The 22,400-nt window shown below is 39.6% G+C and overlaps 1 protein-coding gene across 2 annotated transcripts in view; it reads right to left on the minus strand.

Annotated features, from left to right (window-relative positions):
• The window catches only part of LOC124621997 (protein fem-1 homolog CG6966), a 130,558-nt gene that overhangs the window by 24,544 nt on the left and 83,614 nt on the right, over positions 1-22,400 (minus strand). For both annotated transcript variants that reach the window (XM_047147542.1, XM_047147543.1), the window contains exons 2-5: positions 14,925-15,084; positions 8,998-9,198; positions 4,161-4,379; positions 2,806-2,995 (exon numbers count right to left, since the gene is read on the minus strand). In XM_047147542.1, the coding sequence (XP_047003498.1) occupies positions 2,806-2,995; positions 4,161-4,379; positions 8,998-9,198; positions 14,925-15,084 (770 nt within the window). The remainder of the gene's footprint in view (positions 1-2,805; positions 2,996-4,160; positions 4,380-8,997; positions 9,199-14,924; positions 15,085-22,400) is intronic.

A 22,400-nucleotide genomic window follows, 5' to 3' on the forward strand; every position in this document is an offset into this window, starting at 1 on the left:
GGGGCTTGGTAACCAGCTACAATGGGGCGCCCGGGATGATTGGCTTTGTGGATTTTAGGAAGAAGGCAGAAGGTAGGGGTGCGGGGTGTCGGTGGGGTCAGGAGGTTGATGGAGTCAGGTGAAAGGTTTTGCAGGGGGCCTAAGGTTCTGAGGATTCCTTGAAGCTCCGCCTGGACATCGGGAATGGGGTTACTTTGGCAAACTTTGTATGTGGTGTTGTCTGAAAGCTGACGCAGTCCCTCAGCCACATACTATCCACGATCAAGTACCACGGTCGTGGAACCCTTGTCCGCCGGAAGAATGACGATGGATCGGTCAGCCTTCAGATCACGGATAGCCTGGGCTTCAGCAGTGGTGATGTTGGTTGTAGGATTAAGGTTTTTTTAAGAAGGGTTGAGATGCAAGCCTGGAAGTCAGAAATTCCTGGAAGGTTTGGAGAGGGTGATTTTGAGGAAGAGGAGGTGGGTCCCGCTGTGACGGAGGACGGAACTGTTCCAGGCAGGGTTCAATTTGGATGGTGTCTTGGGGAGATGGATCATTAGGAGTAGGATTAGGATCATTTTTCTTCGTGGCAAAGTGATATTTCCAGCAGAGAGTACGAGTGTAGGACAGTAAATCTTTGACGAGGGCTGTTTGGTTGAATCTGGAAGTGGGGCTGAAGGTGAGGCCTTTGGATAGGACAGAGGTTTCGGATTGAGAGAGAGGTTTGGAGGAAAGGTTAACTACTGAATTAGGGTTGTTGTGGTTCCAGATTGTGCTGATCGGGATTTTGAGGTTTTGGAGGGAGTGGAGCTGGAAGTGGGAGATTGAGTAGATGGGAGAGACTGGGTTTGTGTGCAATGAGAGGAGGTTGAGGTTTGCTGGAAAGGCTTCTTTGCCTCTACACTTCCGCCTCGACTGACATCTCTGCCCAAACTCTTTGTCTTTAAATATGTCTGCTTGTGTCTGTATGTGTGGATGGATATGTATGTGTGTGAGAGTGTATACCTGTCCTTTTTTCCCCCTAAGGTAAGTCTTTCCGCTCCCGGGATTGGAATGACTCCTTACCCTCTCCCTTAAAACCCACATCCTTTCGTCTTTCCCTCTCCTTCCCTCTTTCCTGATGAGGCAACCGTTGGTTGCGAAAGCTAGAATTTTGTGTGTATGTTTGTGTTTGTGTGTCTATCGACCTGCCAGCGCTTTCGTTCGGTGAATTATATAAACATTTACAGAAATTTCTGAATATTTGTACAGTTCTCTCTCAGTTGTTTATTGCTGTGTTCTCTGCCATCTTAATTGATGGAATGTGGTGTCTACCCAACATAAGTGACAGAAGTGAAATAAGTTTTCTTCACATTCCAACTGTTTTCAATCATTTCTATGAGGTAACTTCTCACATCCTTGATGAAACTCCTTAACAATTTCATTTATCAGCACTTTCTATAATGTTTGTCTCATTATTTGCTTGAAAGTATTTCTCCCTCTTCAGTAGTTGCCTTGTTCCATTTGATTTTTTTAAAACATCTCTTGCTGTTTTCTGAAGTACCTCTGCTGAACAGATGCCCCTTCTGCCCAGATTTATGTAATACTGACCTTTTAATATCCTGAATCTGTTGCCCCTAGTAGACTACTCTTAAATAAATTAAAATCTCCATTTCTGCCTTTCTGTTCTTTCTAGCCTTGTACTTTTTTTGTTCTCCATATTATGCATCTGTAATTATGGGAGTTTCTTAAGTGGTTTAGGATGAACAAATCTTGTAAATTTTATACTGTCTAGCAAAATGCGACCTATTTCATGTTAGTTCCATTTAATCCTTGCTTTGCCAAGATACTGTGTGATTTTTTCTAGAAAAATTTGCTAAGAACAAACGAATTTTTCTGGAAAAAATTTCACTAATTTCAGTCATTTCTGTTTTCAGAACCAAAGCTTCCATACGAATAACTTTTCTTTAGTTTGTATCCAACGTCTGCACAGAGATTTTCGTCGTCATTTGCTACTGTTGTTACTTGTCATATGTCATTTTCTATAACTTTTCACAGAGCTCTTCTACCTCTTCATTAAAATGTGAGCACTTTTGTACATACACTGGACTGTATTTGATAAAATATATTTCATTTAAATTCAAAACAAGGATGGCACAATATCCGTAATATTCCTTTTAATTTTGTTTCTTAGAATAAAAGTTATGTCCGCATTCCCACACTGCTCTATTCTTCAGCAAAATCCTTGGCCTGATAAAAATTCAATTTGGCCTTTATTGTTGCATCACATTTATCACAGCCATACTATATATCATTTTTGCTTTTGATCCTGAAGTTCTGCAATTTATTATCATGAAATAGAAATAAATAGAAGTTGGTTTTCAATGCTCCATGTTAATTTATTGTACAGCCAATGGATGGATAAAAGTGTGCAGAAGTAGCTAGGTTTAACCCATGTCCTGGAGCCACTGCCTGATTTCCTTCAGTTGATCACTCCTAATATAATTTCACCTTGGACAGAATACCAATGTCCCAAAAATCTGCACATAGTAGCATAACCTTCAATAACCCTAGCTGTGGTACACTAGGCTGCCAGGCTTTGAGGTGTTTGGTGACATGCATTACCAATGCTAAACATTTACAGAGTTGTATTCAAAGCACTCTCAGTCAAATGCTTCTAAATATCAGAACCAAAGATCAACACATATTTATATGGACTGGAAAGGCAGCACGGATCTCACAGTCCAAGAAAGTGCTATGTCTGTTGCTTTATTAGAACATAACAATACACAAGATCAACAACTTACAAAATACCAAATCAGAAGAATATGATTACAGGCTTACCTGTCATCCATTGCTCTTTTCCAAAGACCCAGAGCACCAATCATATCTCGCTTTTTGTCAACATATGTTGCTCCGAGTAGTTCCAAAGCATCAACACGCTCATGTCTGGATACAAGATTTGGTAATTTAATTAGATATTCTACAATATGTGTATGCCCAGTAACGCTTGCAGCCAAAAGAGGCGTCATGCCTGCAGCAAAATACATAATTTTATTTCTATATTGCTTGATGTTCCATTTTTTAATGTTTTGCATAATAAGTGGATCTCATTTGTCTCAAGTTCCATAGCGTATCTTGTTTTGAGATGCTTTTTTAACATTAATGAATTAATTTTGTATAGTAAATATAAAAACCAAATTCAGTTTTCAATGAAATGGTAACTCCTACTTAAAGTAGTAGTTGGTTTCTTTCCAGCAGCAGTAAGAATGAAAGATAGTAAGTTACAAAAAGTAGCAAAAGATTTTTAGTTCAAACATCTTACATAGAATTACATCATGTCCAGACAAGGAATGAATTGTATTACTTCACCTGTAGAAATCCATACTTATTATAAGCGAGACCTACTTGGTGACAAATGCCACATTTTAACTTTTACCAAAAAACATAACTACTGTCCAACATGATTGATGTTTGAATTTGACATGAAGTCACTGTCAGCAAACCACAACAAAGCCACTGTTTTAAAAATGTAAAATGTTGCCTCACATGAAATTCATATAAATGTGATGGAGTGGCAGTGTTATCCACCTGTCTGTCTGAAAGGAACAATTATAGTGCTGGGAACAATTATGTCAAATTATTGTTGTCAGTGGATAAGTGGTAACAGGATAACATAAATCCATTGTTATGTTCTACATCCAATTCGCACAATCAACCAGTATCTGAAAAAAAAAAATTCTGCCTGTTGTAGGATTTTCCTTTCAACCCAACTGAAATTTGTCTCACTACCCTGTGTTCTGAATGACTTTGTCGTTTCCTATTTAACCTTTAACTTGTCTTCTTTATACCTCTTCCTTTCTTCTAACCAACCATTCTTTTAGTTGTAATACTGCGTTGTCATATGCTTCTAAATTTTAATGATTATTATATCTCAAATAAACTAAAATCAAAGAATTTAACAATCCAAAACTCATACTTCATTGATGACTTTTTAACAGATACTACAAGTCAAAAATCATAGTACTGTAGCTCCCATTGAGCCCTCTCAAAAACTTGTTTTCATTGGTTCATAGTCAAGTAGTTTTTAGTAATATATATTGTTAATTGCAATAGAAAAACACATTTCAAATATGATATGTCAAGCAATTTTCATGTAAAACACTATCTTAACAGAATAAATATTTAGGTGCAATTACCATATGAGTCTACATCCATCTGAGCGCCATGTGCAATAAGTAACTTGAGGATTTCCAAGCTGCCTGACTCAGCACAGTCATGAAGAGCAGTGTTGCCTTTAACACTCTTCCTGTTCACACTGGCGTTCAGACTGAGGAGAAACTTGGCTATCCGAAAGTGACCCTTGTAACAAGCAATCATCAGGCAGGTGTGACCATGCCTATTTGCCACTTCAATATCTGTAGAAATGAAAATAACTAAATAAGTGTTAAAACTGAGAAATAGAAAAGTAAACAAGAGAGAAAATTTTTAATAACTAATAACCAATTGCAGCTCAATTAAATTTTTATCAATATTACCAATGTATTTCTAAATCTCACAAAATGTCAAACCTAAAAACTGCTGAGCATTATATTACATTTACTATAACAGTAGAGTCTGTTGCACTTGCACAACAAGTCTGCATTTATTTCTTTACTGTCCACAGGTTATCAATCTGTATTGTAAATTCAACAGACTTTATCAATGAATCATAATAAGTTTATCTACCTTAACGTTTTTCCATGCCAAAGGGATGGCAGGTGGCACTTGACATTGCAAATTTTGTTTTCCACTCAGATGCAAAGCCTCATTCAACACTTTTTTTTTTTTTTTTTTTTTTTTTTTTTTACAGCTCTCATATGCTCCAATGTGAATCTGACTATACTAGGCACCAACACTGCACTGTTGATCACAAAATATTGCTCCAGAAGTTGGACCATTACCGAATACGGGGAGTAGCTCACAACTGGTTCACCTCTTACTTTAGCAACAGGCAGCAAAAGGTCATTATTCACAATGTTGATAACGGCTGTGAAGTGATCTGAGTGGGGTACTGTAAAGTAGGGGGTGCCCCAGGGATCAGTGTTGGGGCCACTCCTGTTCCTTATTTATATAAATAGTATGTCCTCTAGTATAACGGGTCACTCCAAAATATTTCTGTTTGCTGATGACACTAGCTTGGTAGTAAAGGATGTTGTGTACAACACTGGCTTGGTTTCAAATATTGCAGTACATGACCTCAGTTCATGGCTTGTAGAAAATAAACTAACGTTAAATCATAGTAAGACTCAGTTTTTACAGTTTCTAACACACAATTCAACAAAACCTGACGTTTTAATTTCAGAGAACGGGCGTATGATTACTGAAATTGAACAGTTCAAATTTCTAAGTGTTCAGATAGATAGTAAGCTGTCGTGGAAAGCCCACGTTCAGGATCATGTTCAAAGACTTAATACTGCCATTTTTACTATTCGAACGGTATCAAAAGTGAGTGATGCTTCGACACGAAAATTAGTCTACTTCGCTTATTTTCATTCGCTTATGTCGTATGGTATTATATTTTGGGGTAACTCTTCCCATTCTACAAGGATATTTTTGGCTCAGGAACAGGCGGTTCGGGCAACAAGTGGTGTGACTTCACGAACCTCTTGTCGACCTCTGTTCATGAGTCTGGGTATTTTGACATTGGCCTCTCAATATGTGTATTGCTTATTTTCGTTTCTTGTTACCAATATTAGTTTATTCCCAAGAATAAGCAGCTTTCACTCGGTTAATACTTGCAGAAATCAAACCTGTATTTGGATCAGACTTCCTTAACTCTTGTGCAAAAAGGTGTGCAGTGTACTGCTGCATCCATTTTCAATAAGCTGCCACTCGAATTCAAAAATCTTAGCAGTAATCCACGTGCTTTCAAATCAAAACTGAAGAGTTTCCTCATGGGCCACTCCTTCTATTCTGTCAAGGAGTTCCTCGAAAAATTAAGTAGATTCTTATTATATTGCTGATAGCGTTTACTTAACTTATGGACTAAATTTTTTCAGGTTCATGAACATTTATTTTTATCTGTTATTACTTTTATGTTGTAATTTCATGTACTGACACGTTCCATGACCTTTGAGATTTGCTCCTCAATTTGGTCCTACTGAACTAGAAATGTAAATAAATAAATAAATACTGCTATCTAGGGAAGCCTACATTAACTGTGGCACTCATGCTGTGAGAAAGGTTTTAATTCTTATGTTCAAGTTGGTGCAAAATGGATAGGTCTCCACGCACAGTCCTTTCGGAGGAAAAATGACAACATGGATTCATTTGTACACAGTGCGAGTGAAAAGATGATGGAATCAAGTTTCAACAAATATCACACAATGAAAAGTTGTGTGTTGTTCAGCTTTAGTAAATATTTTTGAATGAAAGAGCATTTCTCGTTTTAACGTACACCTTAACTGTCGATCAGGTACCTCACTGTTTCCACAAAGAGTCATGCAATTCTTTGTGGCGCACTCACAGACAATTTAAAAACAAGTGCACAGAGACACCCTGAGTCTGCATTATGGAGTGCAAAGAGTTAAACAACATTTTCGAACATGCCAATAAAAGAACTTCATACCACTTTAAAGTATCGCTATGCGGAGCTGGTGTCTACCCTGCAGAAGTAGAAGAGACAAGCCATGTCATTCAAGTGTGCCTGGAACAAAGTTATTTTCAATTTTAAAGAACCCTCTTACGCATTTAGATGGCTCGGCTATGATGTATTCTCTCAGCCATGTAGAGGCAGAAATTTTGACGTACCATTTTGAAAAGCTATTCTTAGATGAATATCTTCACAGCGTAAATATTTCTTTATATATGTAAGCATTAAACTGTGCCTATAGAAGGAGTTTAACATCTCATGAACAATGAGGTCATAAGAGATTGAGCACAAGCTCAGATTACAGGTTGAGGGAGGAATACAGCCATAGCATTTCTGAAAGAACCATCCTGGCATTTGCCTTAAATGATTTACAGAAACCATGGAATGCTTAAATCTGGATAGCTGGATAGGTATTTGAACTGTCATCCTCCTGAATGCTAGTCCAATGTGGTAACCTCTGCGCCACTCTGCTCAGTAGTCTCTGTGGACTGTCACCACCAGACAGCTTAGAACATTCTCATGACATATAAACTCTCAACACAACACCACATTTTACTAAGGAGCTTGGTGGAAGTACATGAACTTCCTTGATCTTAACAGAGACCAGAACATGCGAATGTTGTTTCAAAATCTACAGAAAACTGAAGACAGACACTCTAATATGTTCTTTTTTCAGAGACACTGTAATATGCTCTTTTTTCCGAATATCGAACATCATACAAACCTACTGCCTTCCATTCCATTGTGCATCATCTCCCTCCTATCCACATTTCAAAACATGATTTCATTACACAACTAGGCACAATGAAATTCTTTGCATTTGGCTATGGCTACAGCCCCGACTTAATTGACAAAAAAGTGCACAATAAACAAAGACAACAGATCCTGCCACACCTTTATGCCCATTTTGCAGTAATAGTCACACCTAGAAACAACTGGTGTACTATATGAATGTGTGGTCTGAAAGAACAGACATTATGCAGAATCCATAACTGTGCTACATATTAAATAAACTGAAGGTGGAGGGAGGAGAAAGGAAACTAACGTGAAGGGATTATTCATGTCAGCTGCACTTTATGTAGAATCAGCAGCGACGAGTGAAAATTTCTGCTGCACTGGAATTTGAACCTGGGATCTGCTTACTAGGCAGTTGCATTAACCCCTATGCCACCCGAACACAGCATTTATCGCAATAGTGTGAACTATCTTGGTACTCCCCTTGGTCGACCAACATTCCCACCTTGTGCCACCTATCCGCAGTCCCCATCCACGTCCTCCATCCTCACTAATTTGCGATTCCAGCAGGAATTTGTTGTCCACTGAGGTGAAAGAATGGACACCAAGCATTCATTCATATAATTCACTCACCTTGATGGGCAATGGGTCCACCATCTTGAGTGCAGATGCACAATCATTTCCGACCTCCTGTGGGAACATCAAAGTAGCGAGCATTGAGGACATGGACAGGAACTGTGGCTAAGTGGCATCAGTTGGGAATGTGGTCGGCTGCGAGGGGTACCAAGATAGTCTGCACAATTGTGAGAAACAGTATGTCTGGTTGGTGCAGTGGTTAAAGCAGTTGCCTAGAAAGCAGGAGATCCCAGGTTTGAATCCCAGTCCGGAAGACATTTTCATTCATTGCTGCTGATTCCACACAAAGACCTGATGCAGCTGATATCAAGAGGCATTTCCCTTTCCTTTCCTCCCTCCCCCCCCCCCCTCTTCTCTCCACCTACAATTTATATACCTAGTATACTATTCCATATTTAGGAAAATTGTATAACTGACAAAAAAACTCTGTAACAGTTCAGTTATAAAACTATTTTATGTATGCAGTATCATGGCTCACATCTCATTTAGATATAACAGATTTATTACGTAGTGGAGACATTTATTAAGTGTTTCCTTTTCTGATGAAGGCTTAGGCAAAAGTTAATGCATATGTGTTGTTTCACTGCGTCTGTCGGCAACTTAATATGTCATCTTTACTGTAAGTAGCAATTTATCTTTTCCCTGCATTGTTGATCCTCCACTATTTACTTTTTAGTTTATCCACTCTCAACTTCTTTCTATGTACAGTTTTAACACACTGTAAGTACAGGCCACTAACTATTTTTAATATATTTGCTATATAACACAAGTGACGAGCACTTAATTTGTAATTTCTAGCTAGTGTCCATGATGAAAGATTCTGTAAACTGGTAATATTTTTGTGTGTCACAGTTCAGATTTTTCTACTCTATTGCGCACCACACTAATTGCTGTCAGCTGATGCTGCCCTGACAAGCCAAAGGCCAGTTTTTAGTAAGTAAATACCAGTGAAACAAAATAATTTTGTTGATTTTTCACACTTTAAAATGGATTATCATTTGATAAGTTTATGTTACTGATGGTGTCATCACCTGCTCCGTTGTCAACAAGGAATTTAACAATTTCGAAGTGGCCATCAAAACAGGCTGCTCGGAGTGGTGTGGAGTTGGTCCTTGTAGTATTATTGACACATGCACCATGCCTAACCAGAAGTCTGACGACAGAGAGATGCCCAGCTGCAGCAGCACACCACAAAGGGGGAGCCCCCTCTATGGTCTCACCATCAAACATAACTGAAACAGTGAACCAGCATATTACTCCAGTTCAATGTAGTGTAAAGGTCCACTGTGCTCACATACACAAATACATAAATACAGAGAAGAAGCCTATATACACTTCACAAAATGTAATACAATTCGTTTTCCATGCTAATTCACAGGAAATAAAATTTATTTACAGTCTATATGCTGAAACCAGCACGACTAGACTAGCAATCATTTCCCAGTTACGGAATTTGTGTTTTTCAGATATTTATTTCACTGAGAGAAAGAAGTGAATAGGAGAAAAGGAAAGCAAGGAAAGGTACATTAATTTTCAATCTATGCTGAAATCTAGGAGAAGTTGTGCCAACTCTCGTAAGACATAGAAGACGCATTCATCATACATAGTGCTTGTCGGCTGCTATAGATCAGAGGTGCAACCACAGGAACCAGAGTAACTTCCTGTTATCCTTACCACTTCACTGTGCCCTGTTAAAGTGGCTTGTTAAGAACATAAAGCTTAGCAAACTCTGAAATAATTAATACTAACATTCTTCTGTCTGAACTCAATCCAAGTCCAAATTTAATTTTCTAAGTAATGCAACTCACCCAGTTTCTTAAGATGTATACAAGGCATGTCAAGAAAGTACGCATACTCTCAAGGGCATTTCTTTAGACAAATTTGGCAGCACTAAATTGAGAGACAAGGTGTTGGCAATGAAACGCACAGTAGCACTCAGCTGGCGGAAAACTTGGGTTGTAATGCCATTTTGAAATGAATTACTATTTTGAATCCCTCCAGTTCAACAAGAGGAGCATAATGAGATTTTCACTATGCAGCCGAGTGTGCAGCAAACAGTTTCAATCTGAAAGGAAATTTCAAAAGGAGCATAATCTGGTTTCTTCTTGGAAAGAAAAATGCAGCTTTCCAGATTTTCTGCTGAAATCAAAACTGTTTATGGGTATTATGTGATGATCGTACTAATGTGTGCAAGTGGTATCAAGAGTGTAAGGCTGACTGGATAAATGTTCACAATGAAGAAAGCTTGGGGAGGTCCTCAATTGTGACTGATGAGACTGTGGACAAGATCAAAGAAATGATTCATGAGGACTGTCAAATGGCTTTGGGCAAGTTGAACACAACGTTTCCAGAAATCTCCAGATTTCTTCTGCATGAAATCCTTTCTGATACACTTGGTTTTCAAAAATTGTTTGCAAGATGGATACCATGACAGCTCGCAAGCAAAGTCGACAGAATCACCTCTTCACAGGAATTTCTCACAACCTTTGAAATAAAATGTGTACAATTAGTTGATGTTATCATGATTTGTGACAGAACATTGGTGGTCCACTACATCCCTGAGAAGGAGACAATGCAGTAGCAACAACGAGCAACACCACTCATCCTGGTGAAGAAATTCAAAACCCTCGCCCCAGGCCAAAAGCTCATGCCCCCTGTCTTTAGGGACTCTAAGAGGATTCTCCTCATTAAATTTCTGTCCCAGGGAGATACTTTTAATACTGTGCAGTACAGTGAAACTCTGAAAAAATTGAGTGAGACAAAACAAAGTACGGTGAATGTTAACAAAGGGACTGCGCTTGTTGCACGACAAATCACATCCTCCACACAGCCAATACCAGAAGGCAGCTCTTTGATTCATTCAGTATGTACATCATTAACCACACCACTCGCAGCTTTGATCAGACACCTTCAGATTTTCATGTTTTAACATCTCTGAAGTTTTTTATGGTACAAGAACGTTTTCTATTGATGATTAAGAACCAAGTGCTGTCAAGTAATGGGCCAAAGAGATGGCAGGAGACTTCACTGATGAAGTTATCAGCAAGAGCCCTCAGTTCAAAAAGTGCCTTGAGAACCAAGGTGACTATTTTTAAAACTAGTACGTGTACACCTGTGAATGTGTAAAATTATGCATAACTATATTGCCTTTTCTTCTTTTGAACAATTGCATACTCTTAATTTCTGGACATGATTCATATGTTGTTTCCCTTATCGAAAACTATTTTTTGTGATAATGTTTTTGTTGTGTCCAATGATCACTGACAAACTTTTGTCCACACCAGTTCCACCAACTAACTGCTGTATAATCATTTTTATTATTTACGCTCTTCTGCAAACATACAGTGAAAGGCAAGGATGGGCCTAAGGTCATGTTCAATTATCACCTGTAGCCAACAAGAAATACCTTCCACACATCTCACCTACATCAATTTGTTGTAGAATTATAGAAAGTAATCTGTGGTCGCACAACAGTTCTTCTTGGCAATGAACAACTTGCCTCCTGAAATTAATATGGATTCCCTCAGTATCTATTGCTCAAAACCAAGGGCGACATGGAACGATCTTCCCATAGGGCACCAACATTGTAATGTTTGAATGTCCCCTTTAAAAGGTGATTCACTTGCCAATCCTTCCACTTCTGAAGTGCCAATGTGAAACACACACAGTGATGCTTCAAGCTTGTGCTTGCATGTCTACCAACACCCAACACAGACTGATTGTGTGCCAGATTTTTCCAGCAGTAAGACCACAGATAGTTTATTTCTGAATGAGGCACAACTTTAGGTAGGTTAAAAACGAACAGGAGAAGCCTGGAGGCTGTTATGATACTGAAATAGTTAATGTAGGAAACCAGGCGCCAATTATAGCATTAAAGCAAATCATTAAAGGGAAAACAATTTTCTTCCACTGTATGCAAGACAAAGACAATCCAAAAAGCACATATGTTTCTAAACCATTCACATTAAAGGAATCTGTAACGGCTTTTGGGAAGAGGAGAATGGGTTAGGCATCTGGCCTGGATAAGATTTCAATTGAAGAAATTAAAAATTCTGATCCCATTAAAGAAAACTGGCTACTGTAACTGCGTAACTGTAAGATACAATATATGCCATCAGTAGGCCAAAACTGTCCTTAAAACAAGGCAGAAAGTCAAATCTTAAAATGATATTAACCTTTTAACTGTTCTGGACGTGTTAACACATGCACCTTTGTACCTGTCCCTGTGTGCTCTGAACGTGTTTAAACGCGCCACGAGTCCTTCAAGCTTGCGCGTAGACACGTTCAGAGTACCAGGTAGAAGGACTGGTGGTGCGCGCGTGAAAGTGTCCAGAGCAGTTAAAGGGTTAAAAAGGCTACTTTTGCCAATAGTTAAAATCTTTGTTCTTCATGCACACACATTATTTCTCAACATTTGTCTGTTCTACAAACTGAAAATGTTAAGGAGACAAGGACTATCAGCTGATGGGATAAGGGAATTGCTGGAGCAGTCTTCTGATTCTGAAAATCCACCTAGTGAGTGTAAATCTTCCACTGATGATGATGATAAAGAGGTAGATGTCGCTGAAAACTCAGAACTCCACAAAGCTCATGATCATGAAGAATCCCTTTAGGAAGATGAAGAATATCAATTTAGTACAAATTCTGATGAGTGTGACTTATTGTTTTCTTGTAATGGGAATGAAATATGGGCTACAACTTCTCAAACTGAAATTTCTGGTGAAGATCAAAATGATTGGTGATGAAGAATCCTGTTTTGCGTTGTTCTTTCATGTACTCCTCACTGACAAAGTGTGCATGTGGACCAACAAGGTAGGTCAAATCATTTACGAGGATTGGATGGATATGGATATGCATGACATGAAAAAGTTTCTTGGTATTCTGACCCTGACTGTAGTTTACAAGTCAAGAAATGAAGATCTAAGTCAGATCTGGAATGTTCAGAATGGCCAACTACTGTTCAAAGAAATTATGTCTCGCAACAAACTTCCATGCTGTTCTGAGGGTGTTGTGTTTTGAAAGTGCAGTAGCCTGACAACAACAGAAATTTTTGAGATGAACATGCTGGTCACATTTCGAGGTTGCTCTCCATTTCAACAATACATCCCATCAAAACCTGGTAGATACAGAATACAGTTCTTGGCAATTTGTAACAGAGCAACAAGCTACTGCTGGAAGATGAAAGTGTATTTGGGGAAGAAGGAGGAAACTAGAGCCATGTAATTTTGAAAACCCTGTGACTGAACTTGAAAAGTCTGGACATAATATCACCTCTGATAATTTTTTTACATCTCTTGAGTCAGCTCATTATTTGCTGTCAAAATATCTGACACTAGTTGGTACTAATCTGAAAAAACAAAGGTGAACTGCCTGGCATTTTAATAAAAATAAAGGACGTGACGTATACACCATATTATTTGGTTTACAACCAGGTGTGATGATAGCCTCTTATGTTCCCAAGAAAAACAAAGTTGTTACGGCCTTAGCTCTTTTCATGATCACCCAATGGTGTCACCATCACAAATAACAAAGCCTGAAGTTATAATGAAATACAATGACACAAAGGGTGGCACTGACACCATGGACCAGAAGATGTGATGCTACAGTGTGAAGTGATAAAACAAGGTGCTACCCATTGATGGTTTTCTTCAACATGATTGATGTATGTGTAATGAATGCATACATAATTTCGATGATGTTGGATACCAATAAGAAACTGAGATGTCCAACTTCTAACATCAATTTGGGAAAGCAACTAGCAGCGATAAAGAAGTCAATGACTTCGTTAGTAGCACTGGATCCAGGGAGGGCAGTGAAACCACCAGCTTAGAACAGGAGAAGATGGGCGTACTGTGTAGAGGAGAAAGATAGTAAATGTCAAATTACATGTTATAAGTACACCAAACCTGTATGCTCAGAATATTCTGCTGCTGTCTGTAGACTCCGCACAAATTTGCAATAAGAATATAAGCCAGCAGTAAAAGTATAAAAATTTCATTTTGTATAAATGTAAAACTTAAAAAATTATTTTAGAAGAATTTATATCTCAAAAGATGTTCACATCTTATGTAGTTACGACAGTATCAATTTGTGTCAATTTAAACAACACGGGCCTGAAAGCCCTAAATGCTAGGCAAGGCCTATACAGGTTTTCTGGTAAGCAGAGGGTTAACGACGTCCGTCCTTTATTTGCAAAGGCCTATCATTGTATTTTTATGAAAATTTCAGCATGGGGATGGTTGTAGTTTTGTTAATTTATCAGCTACCTAAAAGGAGTCATGACATCAATTCAGGCTTCTCCCAGGAGCACTTTAATGGGAATGAGGAATCTTCCTCTACCGTCAAGGTCATTAATACAAAGCAGCATCCTTAACATGGAAACATTTAGTTTCAATCCTGCTGGCATAAGAAATTTTTATCGGCAGTAATTGAGCAGCCAGATAAGGAAAAAAGAGGTATGATGTTCTTGGTCAACACACTGAGTATCAATGTCCTGGGTTAAATACCAAACCTATCGCTCAGTCCTACATTTAAGGCAGGTCACACTACTACTACTACTACTACTACTACCACCAGCACCACCACCCTCCCATCCTCCTCCTCAACACCAACAACACCATTCCCAATTTAGTACAATGACGAAAAGATACAGTGACAGATATATCTTATATATCTTCTGAGGATTTTACCTGGAATGGAACAAGAAGTTATTACATGAACACACAAGCAGATCTAGCAAAAGCCACTAAAATGAATACCATGTTACACACAGCAATGTATTAAAATGCATTTCCTAGTTCAATATGATTTTAATTTAATAAATGCAATTTTCTGAAACATTCCTTGGGGGTTCCAGATGCACAAACTTCAGAGAATGGGAAATATTGCTTTCACCTTTAAAATACCATTCTCTATACAGAAGACAAAAGTTTTACAGTGAATGTTTTCCCAGACTAACCTGAACCTGGCTGCTCTATATCAGCACCACAACGTTCCACAAGATATTCTGCAACATCATAATGGCCATTACGGCATGCCATTACCAATGGTGTAGCTCCACCGGTCCTTGCACCAACAAGCATTTGGACTTCTTCCTTGGTACGTTGTTCAAGGAAAACCTGCAAAACAAAATACTTTTTATAATTATTATTTATCCATAAGGAATAATCTATATACAATGAAAATTATTTATCAAACCACTGTTCACTTGTATCAGAGTATCAACATCTGTTGGATGAGAAACATGCTCTAGTAGCCTATCTGATGTTTTTACTTAATGTTGAAACCAGGCTTTTTATGTAGACACATGATATAGCATATTTCAATATACATGCTCCAGTCATATAAATGCAACTATGCCATGTTCAATGGCACTGTAAAGTAACCACTCACAAACAGAAGGTGGCAGCACTATCAGTGGAGGGTACATGAAGAGTGTTCAGGCGATGCGGAAAACAGTGCAGTTATTGTCATAATGCAGAAATGGAGCAGTTTATCTGGACCCAAAAGGGCATAATCACTTGCTTTCGTGCCAAGCATGGAAACACTTCCAAAATGGCTAAGATTGTGAACTGCTTAGATGTGGTTAAAATACACTAAGCATGGTTAGTAACTGCACGCCACACTGAAGTTTTTTCCGGCAAAGAATTGTTTTGCACTGGCACAAATTTCATATAGCGCGATTATGTGATAGTGCATCGTTATTGTGAGTGCCTTTTGAATTTTGGTGGGTCTTTCTACGTTCGTGCTACTGTCCAATCCTGTGGACGGTATGGTCTATCCAATATATTCAAAGAAAAATACCTGTAAACATATATCCATGGTGCACTTCCTGTCAATCTCATTTTTGAGACGTTTGTATTCCTTTTTGCCTGCTTCATTTACTGCATTTTTATATATTCTCCTTTCATCAATTACATTCTATATTTCTTCTGTTACCTAAGGATTTCTACTAGCCCTCGTCTTTTTACCTACTTGATCCTCTGCTGCCTTCACTACTTCATCCCTCAAAGCTACCCGTTCTTCTTCTCTACAGTTCATAACCAATAGATTGTGGTCAGAGTCCACATCTGCCCCTGGAAAAGTCTTACAATTTAAGACCTGTTTCCTAAATCTCTGTCTTACCATTATATAATCTATCTGATACCTTCTAGTATCTCCAGGCTTCTTCCATGTATACAACCTTCTTTCACGATTCTTGAACCAAGTGTTAGCTATGATTAAGTTAAGCTCCGTGCAAAATTCTACCAGGCGGCTTCCTCTTTCATTTCTTACCCCCAATTCTTATTCTCCTACTATGTTTCTTTCTCTCCCTTTTCCTACTATCGAATTCCAGTCACCCGTGACTATTAAATTTTCGTCTCCCTTCACTACCTGAATAAATTCTTTATCTCACCATACATATCATCAATTTCTTCATCATCTGCAGAGCTAAACCTACTCCTGCATTACCCCTATTTGATTTTGTATTTATAACCCTGTATTCACCTGACCAAAAGTCTTGTTCCTCCTGCCACCGAACTTCACTAATTCCCACTATATCTAACTTTAACCTATCGATTTCCCTTCTTAAATTTTCTAACCTACCTGCCCGATTAAGGGATCTGACACTCCACGCACCAATGCGTAGAACGCTAGTTTTCTTTCTGCTGACAATGACGTCCTCTTGAGTAGTCCCCGCCCGGAGATCCGAATGGGGGACTATTTTACCTCCAGAATATTTTACCCAAGAGGACGCCATCATCATGTAACCATACACTAAAGCTGCAGGACTTCGGGAAAAATTATGGCTGTAGTTTCCCCTTGCTTTCAGCCGTTCACAGTACCAGCAAAGCAAGGCCGTTTTGGTTGGTGTTACAAGGCCAGATCAGTCAATCATCCAGACTGTTGCCCCTGCAACTACTGAAAAGCCTGCTGCCCCTCTTCAGGAACCACACATTTGTCTGGCCTCTCAACACATACCCCTCCATTGTGGTTGCACCTACGGTACGGCCATCTGTGTCGCTGAGGCACGCAAGCCTCCCCACCAGCGGCAAGGTCCATGATTCATGGGGGGGGGGGGGGGGGGGGGGGGGGGGGGGGGGGGGGGACAAACTGTTATTAACACAAAAAAGTTAAGTAAATATGTGAATGAGCAATACTCCTACTGCTGGAACTTGAAATATTTTTGTCGATCTGTAAGGTAGGTTAAGAAATTATCGGTTAAACAAATAATGAGTGCAGACTATAACTGATCTCATAACAATTTCAGGAGATTACTCGTAATTAACGTAGACAGAAATGCATTTGACATTTCACGGCAGATAGGAGTAAGACAACAGCAAACCACTTCCAAGAGTGAGATTACCGCATTTGCCCAGAGCTCATGACCTCAGTATGGGACTGACTTACACGAAGGCTCACGAAACTCTCCAGAATCAGCGACGATGGGGCAGAAGTATCGGAATATGGCTATTCTACAAATACTGTACTAATGGTTTTACGGATAGTGAACGACGTCCACTAATCTATTGGAATCATCTAACGTGACGGAGGAATGAGGATGGAAATATTTGAAATGGGACGGGTCTTAAGTGCTCTCGAACCGGAGACGGAGGTGTGGCTGCAACACGGGGTATAATTAGCGAGCGGGGGCAGCGAGTCTTTGTGCGCGGCGCTGGCGAGCGCCCAGTGCTGTGCTTGTGGTGTGTCACCACTCGCGACAGCGGGGTCGGGGCAACGACTGGCATACCGGGAAGCAGGAAGCCGACCTTCCGGGCGGGACCCGCGTGTGCTTGCGGAGCGCCACCTGCCGGTCAAGGACGCGCCACGCTCCATTCTGCCTCAACCAAGAGTGTGGCTTCACTGCCGAACGCGCTACCCGCAGCTGACTGCGCAAACTTCAGGGGGAGTGGCACGGTTCCAAGTCGGCGGACTTAAACGTACACACTCGGTCGTACGCCATACTGTCTAGCCCATGACGCATGTTACAAACGACCTGTCGAAAGTCGCATTCATCCACGGTGCACGGCCGAGTGTACATGATGTAGTACCATTTTCCCATCCTTCCTGTTCCATTCGCAAATGATAAAAAAAGACGATCTGTAAGTCTCTCTCTGAGGCAGAGCGTGTCGAATTCTGGCGTTTTGATTCCTACGAGTGACGTATGTCGGCGGGAATGCAGTAGTATATTTCTCGAGTATTGTTGAAACGTGAGAATGCGACATTTTTTGAGTAACGCTCTTCGCCATACAGAACGTCTTTCGTATAAAGATTCCTAGTGCAATTCATTGAATATTTCTTCGACGCGCTCACCTGGCGATGATCTAAGGGGAGAGCCTGATTGTAACCCCAAACATTTTACTGAAGCCATTTATATTCTTCTCCTTTTTCTTCTTCTTCTGCTTTTACGGCCTCATTCGACCACTTCGCAGTTAATCGTTTTCCTCGTCGTCTTAAAATGGTTTTCTTTCGGAATTGCCAGTATCTTTTCATTCGTTCTGATCTTTTTGTCTTTCCTCAGATGTAAATACCCTTGTTATTGTTTGTTCATATCCTCCCTGATTTCCTTGATCCACCCTACTTGGTGCTTTATGTTCCAAAATTTTTCTACAATTTTTCTTCATTATCTGGTTTCTGGTGTCTTCATAATGTGACCAAAAAAGGGATACATCTGTAATGGGCTCCAGTTCGCTGTACACAATTTCATTTGGAACTACTCACCACTGTCCATCTTTTTTTATATTTCTTATTGATGCAAATTCCTGCTGTTATTCTCTCTTCTTACAGGATTTTGTCGATAATGTTTTTCTGGGTGGCTTTGCGAAGATTTTCACTTCCGTATGTCATCTCTGGTTGAACCAACGTCTTGTAATGTTTCAGTTTAGTTTTGACTGACAGAAATTATTGTATGTATACCATGTTAATTTGAGCTTTTATCATTTTAGTAGTTCTTACTTGCCATGCAGGTTTCTCGTCCAGGTTGTATCTTAAAATTTCTCTTAGGTATTTACATTGTTTCACTATTTTTACAATCCTGTTATTTACTGTTATGTGGTTGATTACTAGGGGATCTGCTGTCATTGTCACAGTCTTTTCAAATGACATCTGGAGTCCTATTTTTTGTACTATATTGTGTAGACTTGTTACTCCATTTCTGGCTTCTTGAATGTTGTTAGATAGTAACGCTAACTCATTTGCGCATCCCAAGCAATTTAAATATGTTATTTGATCTTTCTTGGCTTCAATTCTTTGAAAATGGCTCAGATATTTCTCCTCTGAGCTTTACTTCAAATTTGGTGTTTGTTAGAGGAAAATTTACCAATTTTATGAATTTGGGATGGAGATCGAAATTCCTTAGAATACTCATTATTGAAGGTCTGTGGACATAACCATAAGAATTTTTTATGTCTTCAAAGGTTATAACTTCTTGTTTTTGTCTTCTTTTATAGCAATCCATTATCAATTTCAAAGTGATTATCTGATCTAGGCAGCATCTCCAGGGTCTAAATCCTCCTTGGTAGTCTCCTAGTTCCGGTTCAAGCCAATCTTCGAGATAACTCTTGGAGAATACAGCATCATGAATAGTCTCGTATGTGGCAAGAAATTCCAAAAAATTATAAGTTTCGTTTAAGACACGTTACTTTTGCACTTGCTTTCCTTGCTGTTAACCCAAGTGGATTTGTTTGCTGCCTGACTCGCTCCAGAAAACATTCCAGCCAGAAAAAGATGTCCGTTCACACGCTGACCATGTGTGCTGCCAACAAAAAAATGCGACGTGGTTCTCGATCTAGCATTCGATGTCTTGGTCACATATTAATTTATTGCAGTTCATTTCCGTCACTTAAGTCCTTTACAAAGATACCCGTCTCCTCCGCAGGTCTAAGTAGCCTCATTTTCAGATACAGCATTCCCACTATTTTACATGTTCGCGTAACTTTAACCTGGAAACACACGTTCATAATTTTAGTACCAAGTCGAATATTGATAATGGTGAGTGCACACTTCGATTTTACACCGTATAAATTACTAAGTTTCGAAAGTTTGTTGCAATTATAATTATTAGATCTATTATGCACAGCTGCTTCTCAAATGGTGTCTTTCTTGAAAGATACGCCAAAGCGATGTGCCCAGCACTGCTGTAGTCTTCTTCTTCTTCTTCTTCGTCTTCTTCTTCTTATTCTTCATCATCATCACCACCACCACCACCACCACCACCACCACCACCACCACATCCCCATCGAACAGTGGCGTCACCAAAAAAGACTTGCACCAGGCGACTGGTCTACCTGACGGGAGGCCCTATCAACACATTTCGTTTCATTATCATCATCTTATTATACTAAGATATTTGACGTATCTTATTGTTATTACTTAGGCATCTGGAGCTCATCTAAAGTCGGCGTTCCGGTAAGTTTTTAATGGGGGGGGGGGGGGGGGGGGAGAGAGAGAGAAGGTAGCCACAATCGCTACCTGACTCTCACGCTGACGAAACAATTCTGCAGCTGTTCTTTGATTCTTTCCCATCTCTCTTGTTTTTACAACTTTAACGGGTTCAGGCCGATGAACAACAATCAAGAACTGGTTTAAGAAGGATTTTGCAAGCGAACTCTTTCATGTATAAAAGTACAGTTTCTTATGATACTTCCAATAGAACAGTCCGTCACTCATTTTTCTCCCCCACAGTTAGGTTTATGTAGTCCGGGCAGGAGCTTGTATATACTAGAAGTTTGTAACTCATTCCAGTGATTGTCAAATGCGTGATCAATTTAAATAGGATTCTTTAGTCTACGCAAATTACGTTACATTTATTTATCTTGAGCTGCCATTATTTACACCAGGCTGTGACCATCTACAAGTCCGTCTGTATTTCATAAGATCTTCAAACAGCGTTGTCTGCGCGCATCTTCGTAGGTGCACAGACATAATCAGCCAAGTCATACGCACATGGCTGCCTTTGCTTCTGAGGATGCCTCTCCACTACGAATGACATAGGGTGTTCTGTTCGCAAACAGCCTAAGCCCTCAATCGAATCGTGTATCAGTTGAAAAAGCCCTTATTTGCTAGCGAGTTGTGTTCAAAAATTAAGAGAAATTCTGTAATTTCGCGTGTTGTGTTAGTCCGATTCGCGCGATTTTTTCGTTGTTGTATTGGTCAACACGAGTAAAAGGTATCTGCACAGTGTTACTCATGTACGTCATTTAGTCTGTTGTCAGCTGTCAAAAAGTTGACGTGTTTTTGGTAGTATCAACGATTACTTATTTGTATAATTCGCATCAGGGAATTTGTATCAAATTTCCCGTCGGAAAACGTCGAAAGTAAGGTTCAATCGTCCCATTGTAAAGCATTCCAGATCGCCAAGATGGAGAAAAGCTTGACAAGTGCGCTCAAATGTGACAGTTATGTTCACTGGGTTCTTAGATTTTAACAGCATAGTGCACGATGAGTTCTTGTCATAAGTCGAACGAACAATATGGGGTACTAGTTGCAAGTTTAACGCCATTTTCGTGTATCAGTAAAAAAAAAAAAAAAAAAAAAAAAAAAAAAAAAATCTATAGTACAATAATCCATGGATTTTGCACCACACTAATACACCTGCTCACATTTCATTGACTGTCGCGCATTAATACTGTAATGCTGCCCCAGCCTCCATGTTCGTCAGAAATAGTCTACGTGGATTTCTTCTGCTTCCAGCAAACAGGAAACCTTTAAAAGGCATCGTTTTACAAGTATAGATGATATTCAATAGGCATCGCTAAAAGCTATCCCTCGATGGTAAGAGTATTAGAAGTGTTGGAAAATGGGCTGGCGTAAGTGTATATCATCTAGTTCTATACACAAGAGATATCACTGAAGTATACGAATAAATAAATTCTTCAAAAAAATTCCCGATATTTTTTAAACTTGCCTCGTAATTTGGTTCCTAGGCGATGGTGCGGAACAGTGTAGATTGCACTGTGGATGTCAATAAACACGACTCTGTGGCATTCGGAATGATAAAAAAAAAAAAAAAAAAAAAAAAAAAAAAAAAAAAAAAAAAAACAGCTTCGCGGCTTTCTTGAGATCAATTCCTCCATGTTCCATACAAAATGACCACAGCCAGTTCCCTTCTCCCAAGTTTGTGCAATCCAAGCTTGGTCTCCATTTATAATGACGTCGATGTCTTCGGGACACGAAGTTGGGTCTTGCTTCGATTGTAGATGCCCAGGCAAGGTTCCAGAATATTTTTCCACACAAGTGACCAATCATTTGTCACCCCCTGCCCTATTCCCCCCCCCCCTCCCCCCTTAGCGCTCGGGTGTCCCTGGCGCCTTCGACCTCGACCGCTTGGCGCCCCGCCCCAATCGGCCGCTACGAATTGCGGTATGGCATGTATAGAAATCTTACAGTTGTGGAGACTCTAGGGCCCTTTCAGCTTGGCGTCGGTCTTAAACCAAGCCTGTGTATGCCAATTTCT

Source organism: Schistocerca americana, chromosome 7 (assembly GCF_021461395.2).
Source record: "Schistocerca americana isolate TAMUIC-IGC-003095 chromosome 7, iqSchAmer2.1, whole genome shotgun sequence".
Lineage (NCBI taxonomy): Eukaryota > Metazoa > Arthropoda > Insecta > Orthoptera > Acrididae > Schistocerca > Schistocerca americana.